The sequence below is a fragment of the Lathyrus oleraceus genome, chromosome 4 (assembly GCF_024323335.1).
Source record: "Lathyrus oleraceus cultivar Zhongwan6 chromosome 4, CAAS_Psat_ZW6_1.0, whole genome shotgun sequence".
NCBI classification, from domain to species: Eukaryota; Viridiplantae; Streptophyta; class Magnoliopsida; order Fabales; family Fabaceae; genus Lathyrus; species Lathyrus oleraceus.
Window position 1 is genome coordinate 278,300,753 of NC_066582.1, and position 6,702 is coordinate 278,307,454.

The 6,702-nt window shown below is 36.6% G+C and overlaps 1 protein-coding gene across 1 annotated transcript; it reads right to left on the reverse strand.

Moving 5' to 3' along the window:
* Window positions 1-5,528: 5,528 nt before the first annotated feature.
* On the reverse strand, window positions 5,529-6,377 carry LOC127137098 (uncharacterized). The gene is made up of 2 exons (XM_051063586.1): window positions 6,008-6,377; window positions 5,529-5,911 (listed from the first exon to the last, which is right to left on the reverse strand). Exons 1-2 carry the CDS (start codon window positions 6,375-6,377, stop codon window positions 5,529-5,531), a joined length of 753 nt encoding a protein of 250 aa, XP_050919543.1.
* Between the last annotated feature and the right edge of the window lie 325 nt (window positions 6,378-6,702).

Consider the following 6,702-nt stretch of genomic DNA (forward strand, 5'->3'; position numbering starts at 1 on the left):
GATATTCGGTCTCTCTGATTTCTTTTCCTTTGTGGCAACATTTCCCCACAAAGAATTCACTTTTACATTCATACCATATGCATCATGAGGGCTCTTAGGGACCTAAATTTGTTTCTATATGTTGTTATTTAAGCCCATTCTACTGAGTCGATACGAAGATTTTAACCTTCGCCTCCTCAGTTAGAATATCCTTAAATAGGAGTAGTTGTAAGACCCCAATTTTGACCCTAAGATCCCTCATGCAATCTCATCATATGCATTAGCATTGGATCACACATTGGCATCCTCCTTACCCCTTTTTCATTGGGTTTGTTTTGGGAGAGATCACCAAGCACTATGTGATTGTATCATACTTGTATATTATCACTTTTACTAACCAAAAGACCAAAAATATGTCTTTGCATTTGCCTAACTCTTTTGTAGGTAGGGCATAATCCCCATTTGATCTATCAAGTCCACATATAGGGTTTAAGACCCTCATGGCTAAGAGAACAACCAAAGATTGATCCACAATGTCTCTAAGCATCATATATGAGTCCCATTTATCTTTACATGTTACTTTTATCAAGTATTCTTCAAGAGTTTGGAGGTGGTTTGCCTTGGAAACGCTAGTTTGTCTAGGTATCTTGAGTAACTTCTTCAACAATCTTCCTCACCAATTGATCAAATTTCTCAAGGGAAACTTCAAAATTCATCATCTTATGCATATATGATCTACCATGAGCCTAAAAAGTCAAGATAATTTCAAGTTAGCAAGTTGGTTGATGGTGGTTGGCCAAATGAATTCATCTGATCAAAATTGGGTCCCCCTAGACACTATCTCCTACAATTTTCATCATATGAAAATTATCCCAAGAGTAAATTTACTCTAAATGACATTCCAAACAACTTTCATGTTGAAGTCTAAGAGCTAATTTTGCTTGGAAAGTCATTTTACATGTTGAAACATTATAGGTCATTTTGTCTAAACCCTAATTTGAAAGTCAACTTCCCAAGGAAATAACTTGCTTAATTTTTATGAGATGAAAGATTTACAAGTTTCATAATCAAATTCAAGATGTATACTTCAACTTTTATGTTTGGAGTTAAAGATAAATCAACTTTTATGAGCATGTGATATGAGGATACATTATAGGTCGGTTTTGACCTATACCATTGAATACATGATTTTCCTCAACTTCAAAAATGCATAACTCTATCATTAAAATCCAAATGACATGAAATTGGTGACTAGTTTGAATGTATTTTAAAGAGCTACAACTTTGATGAAGACACGTTTCTCATTTGGAGCTCACATTAAAAGTTAAGTAAGGTGGAACATTGAGGTATATGACTTGACACTTAGAAATTTTTTCAACAAGTTGAAATTTCCAAACTTCCACCTCAAAATTCACCATGATACAAGTTCCAAATGGAAAAGTGTTCAACATAAGAGTTGTTCCTCTGGATCTAAGCTTTCCAAAGAGTCATATTTCATTCATTTTGTACAAGGTTTGCTAGGGCTGCCCATGGTTTTAACTGGCATGCATCAAGTGGAAAAATAAAAAGTGCAAATGACTATTTCATATTGCCTTGCCATTCAAGCTTCATTTCAGATGCATTTGGACCAAAATGGATCATGGGCCTGTACATGCCCATGCAAGCTTGTGAATGACCTTGCCAAATTTGAAAGAAAATTCAAATGTGCAAATAACATTCCCAATTGCTATAAATACAAGCCCTCTGAGCTCATTTGAAAGGACCTTTGCGCGCCAGCTTTTCCCCCCTCTCTTTAAACCCTCACAATTCAAAGGAAAACCTGAGAATTTTCATTTGAAAATTGAGTTTGAATCTCACTGTTTGGAGATTCAAAAACTCCAGGATCCAAAGTTTTGTTCCATTCCCAAATCACTTCTGCAAGCTTCTTGAGTGTGATCAAGCAAGGATTGAAGCAAGCAAGATCAAGTTCTGCACATCATTGAAGGTATTTTCCAGAAATTTTCTTCTCTTCGATTCTCACTCAACTCTCATCAATTCTCTTAGATCTTTGGTTGTTTGAAGTCCTACCAATGTAGGCAAGAAGATTGCGTTGCTTTGAGGTCAAATTGAAGCAACTCAGTTGACACACCTCAAAATTCAACTCCTCATATCTTTCTATATATTTGGAGTTAGTTAAAATTGAGGTCAGATTCATGCTCTACGTCATTTTTTCTTTTAGATCATGTCCTCCTTTTTCATTTATATGATGGTGATGACTGAACCAGTCCGACGAGGTTCGCCCGAGAAGGTGACAGGAGGTTTAGCGCCGGTGATGTGTTGGACAGGTTTTGAGCCACATGATCAATTCAAAATGTTTTAATCTCACGCGTTGGTTTTGATTACCATCCCTGTGGCGCATTGACTTAAGTTCATGGTGGAAAGCGCACTGATGACCACTTGATCTTCCACCTCAATTAATGAGGGAGATCAAGTAGTCCACATTTTTTTGTATTTTTTTATTTTCATTTTATTCCTTTGATTTTCATTAATTCATATTAATTTTAATATTGATCCAAAAAATATGAGAGTTTCACCAAACTTTTTTAAATAAAATCCTCATTCATATTTTGAATTAAAATTATTTTCTGGATCATTATTAATATTTTTCATGTTTTAATTGATTTTGTGAATACTTTTAATTATTTAAAAATACTTTTAAGTCTCTAAAAATTCTGAAAATTTTCCTCCATGGTCCTTTGACCTTGTTTGACCTATGATAAATCTTATGGCCATTTCTTTGGTGTTTTGATCAGATTCTAGGAATTTGACAAACCATATTTAATTTAATGCATTATTTTTAGTATTTTTTAAATTGAATAAATGCCAAATAATTGTGTTGAGCCATTTTGATTGTTTGTATGAGTTTGACTTGTGTTGTTGGGCCTTGGTCAAGGTTGATTTGACTTTGCTAGGTTAAGATTATTGGATTTAGGGGACTGATGGCATGTACATTCCATCTCCCAAAATGAATGAATGATCTGAATTTGGTAAAAGTCCTCCTTTGTCCAATTTGAGTTTTGAACTATTCCCCTCCTTCTTCATCTTATTCCCATTCTTTATGCATTCATATCATGGACCTATGATATCTCAAGATCCTAAGGCTAGTTGATTGACAAATTAACATAAGTATATATGAGATTAGGCCACCCCTTTTGCATATTCTTTTTGTGTGTGGTATGTTTCATGAGCATAGTCCATTATACTATGTCTCTAACATGCATTAACACCAAAGTTCTATTGCCCGACCTCAAATAGTTGTGACTTCTACATAAATCCAATTACGACTGCTTAACATAGCGCTAAATTTTTGACACAAAAGGCATAACATTCTAGTTAGTGAGATTGTAAGTCTCCCCTCTTTCATGGTATTATGTGGAAACTTGGCCTTTTTTTCCTTCCTTTAGAAGATGTCTTGGTTCAAGGATCCATGCTTGTGATAAGTGGGTTGAGTGTTCTCCAAAGAATGACTTAAAAAAACAAAAAGCAAAAACAATACTAACTTCTAACTCATTAACAACTAACATTTAGTTTCAAGTTATTTACTTTAATGCACTTTATTTTAAGCCTTATTCATTTGCCATTATTCATACCATTCTAATTGTTTATGTTAATGTCATTTTCTCTTTGTCCATTTACATTTTGTGATATATTTTGCTTGTGTATGTTGTGTTTGTTTGTATGGTCTTTGTCCATTAATGTACATAATAAGAACAAAAAACCCTAAAAAATATCTTGTGTGGACTGTTGGTTTGATCTGAGACAATTGGACTTAGAATTTAGGCAACACTCCCTATGCAAAGGACTTGGGCAATGCCAATTTTCATATAACCAAGTGCTTGTAATCTGAAACTTCATCTGATACATCATTAAAGATTCATTTGAGTTCATCTGCAACATCATCATTGTGAAGTTTTTATTTTGAACCTGTAACTTGTGGCATTGTGGAGTTCATCTGCTACATGAGCAAATTTGAATAAGATCATGGCATGGCTAAGCATGGATGTGGCTATCTTTATTTGATGCCTTGTTCTTCAAGTTAATATTGTATGCATTGTTTGTTGCTTGATTCTAGTGTTCAAGGGAATTTGAGTTTCTATATGACATTCTTGTCTATTGGATTGCAGCCCATTGGTCAGATCTTTTCAACTCTCAGCTTTTAAATTTATGCTTAGGATTAGTCTCTTCATCCCCTCCCCATCTCTTTAATTTCAAAATCTCTCTCTCCTTTTAAAAATTTCTTTGTTTGTACTTGTTTTGTTACTAAACTTAGACCATTTTGCAAACTAGAAACTTTGGCCTTATGCCATTGCATTTTTAAACTTCTTTTCTTAAATAAACATGTAAATAAACTTAACTATACTTGACTTAAAGATTTCAAAAGCCAAAAAGAACTAACTCATTAAAACCATTTTTATTCCTTTGTACCTTTCAAACCTAATTTTTGTTAAAAGCAAAGCATCCACTTTGAAATTTGTATCACGAACTATGAGGTTTTGATCCCTCATTTTTATGCTGGTACGTAGGCACAAGTCTGAAGGTCTTGTCAAAAACAAAAATATAATTAATGTATTCTTCTCTCATCCCCCCATTCTATTTGTTTGTAAACATCATTTTGTACAAAATACATATGCACACAAGAAAGGGCTCCTTAGGAGTACCTAGGACACTTTGGGTGCTAACACGTTCCCTCTGTGTAACCAACCCCCTTACCTGTAATCTCTGACATTTTATTAGTTTTGATTTGAAAACTTCTTATTTTTGGGTTTTGTTTGTACATTTCTCTTTTCCCTTGGAAACAGTAAAAGCGCGGTGGTGACTCTTGTTATTTGATGTCTTGCTTATCCATAGCTTGATGATCATGAATTTACCGCTACAGTTTCCACCATCTTTTGCACGATCTTATTGATGTTCTTGTTGGCTGCCTCAACAACGCCATTCATCTTAGGCCTATAAGGTGATGAGTTGTGGGGGTCAATCTTGAAATCTCGGCATAGCTCTTTCATCATTTTATTATTGAGGTTAGATCCATTATCAATAATGATCTTGTTGGGGACCCCATAACGATAAATGATTTCTTTCCTGAGGAATCGAGACACCACTTGTCTGGTAACATTGGCGTACGAGGCTGCCTCTACCCATTTTGTGAAGTAGTCAATGGCTACAAGGATGAAGTGGTGTCCATTCGAGGCAATTGGCATAATGCGTTCGATCACGTCAATACCCCACATGGCGAAAGGCCAAGGTGATGTTAGGATATTGAGAGGCGTTGGCGACACATGGATCTTATTGGCGTAGATCTGGCACTTGTGGCAGGTTTGGACGTGGCGATGACAGTCAATCTCCATAGTCATCCAATAGTAGCCGACCCTTAAGATTTTCTTTACCATAGTGCTCCCACTGGCATGTGTCCCAAAGGATCCTTCATGAATTTCCATTATAATCTAGTTTGCTTCTTGCTTGTTCACACATCTAAGCAAAACCGAATCATAATTTCTCTTGTATAATACCCCTCACTCAAGAATAATTTGGATGATAGTTTTCGAGGATACTTTCTTGTCGGTGATGGATGCATCCGCAGGGTACTCTTGGTTCTCTAAGAATTTCATGATTTCATAGAACCAAGGATGACCGTCAGCTTCGTCTTCTGCTGCCAGATAGTAAGCAGGTTCGTCCAAGTAGTTGAGTTGAAAGGATGCCGCTTTGTTCTTCCGCTTGACCTTAAACATGGATGCTAAAGTTGCCAAGGCGTCAGCTAGCTGATTCTCTTCTCGAGGGATATGGTGGAATGTAATTTCATCGAAGTAGGGGACTAGTTTCAAGACATGCTCTTTGTAAGGAATAAGCTTATGATCTCTAGTATCCCAATCTCCTCTGACTTGGCTGATTACCAAGGCTGAATCTCCATAGACTTCCAGGATTTTGATCCTAAGATCGATAGCAGCTTCAATACCAAAGATACAAGCCTCGTATTCGGCCATATTGTTCGTACATTCAAAACATAATCTGGCGGTGAAGGGGAGGTGGAATTTTTTTGGAGAAGTGATTACTGCCCCAACACCGTTGCCATGAGCATTAAAAGCTCCATCAAAAACCAAGGTCCATCGGGATCCAGGCTCGGGTTCTTCCTCAGGATTGGGGATGTTGCAATCCCTAATCAACATGATATCCTCGTCGGGGAATTCAAAATGCATAGACTGATAATCCTCCAGAGGCTGTTGTGCAAGATAATCAGACAATACACTTCCTTTGATGGCCTTTTGAGTGACAGATTGGATATCGTACTCGGTTAAAGCCATTTGCCATCGGGCTACTCTACCGGTTAGAGCCGACTTCTTAAAGATGTATTTGACAGGATCCATCTTAGAGATCAACAATTTCGTATGAGTGAGCATGTACTGTCTTAAAAGTTTGGCAGCCCATGTTAGTGCGCATCAAGTCTTTTCAAGCATCGAATACCTACTCTCGCAATTAGTGAACTTCTTGCTCAAGTAGTATATTGCATGCTCTTTCCTACCAGTCTCGTCATGTTGGCCGAGGAAACATCCCATAGATCCTTCGAGAATGGTGAGATACATGATTAATGGTCTGCCAGGTACAGGAGGCATCAACACAGGAGGTTCTTGCAAATACTCCTTTATTTTCTCAAATGCGTCTTGGCAATCATCGTTCCAAATGATGGCTTGA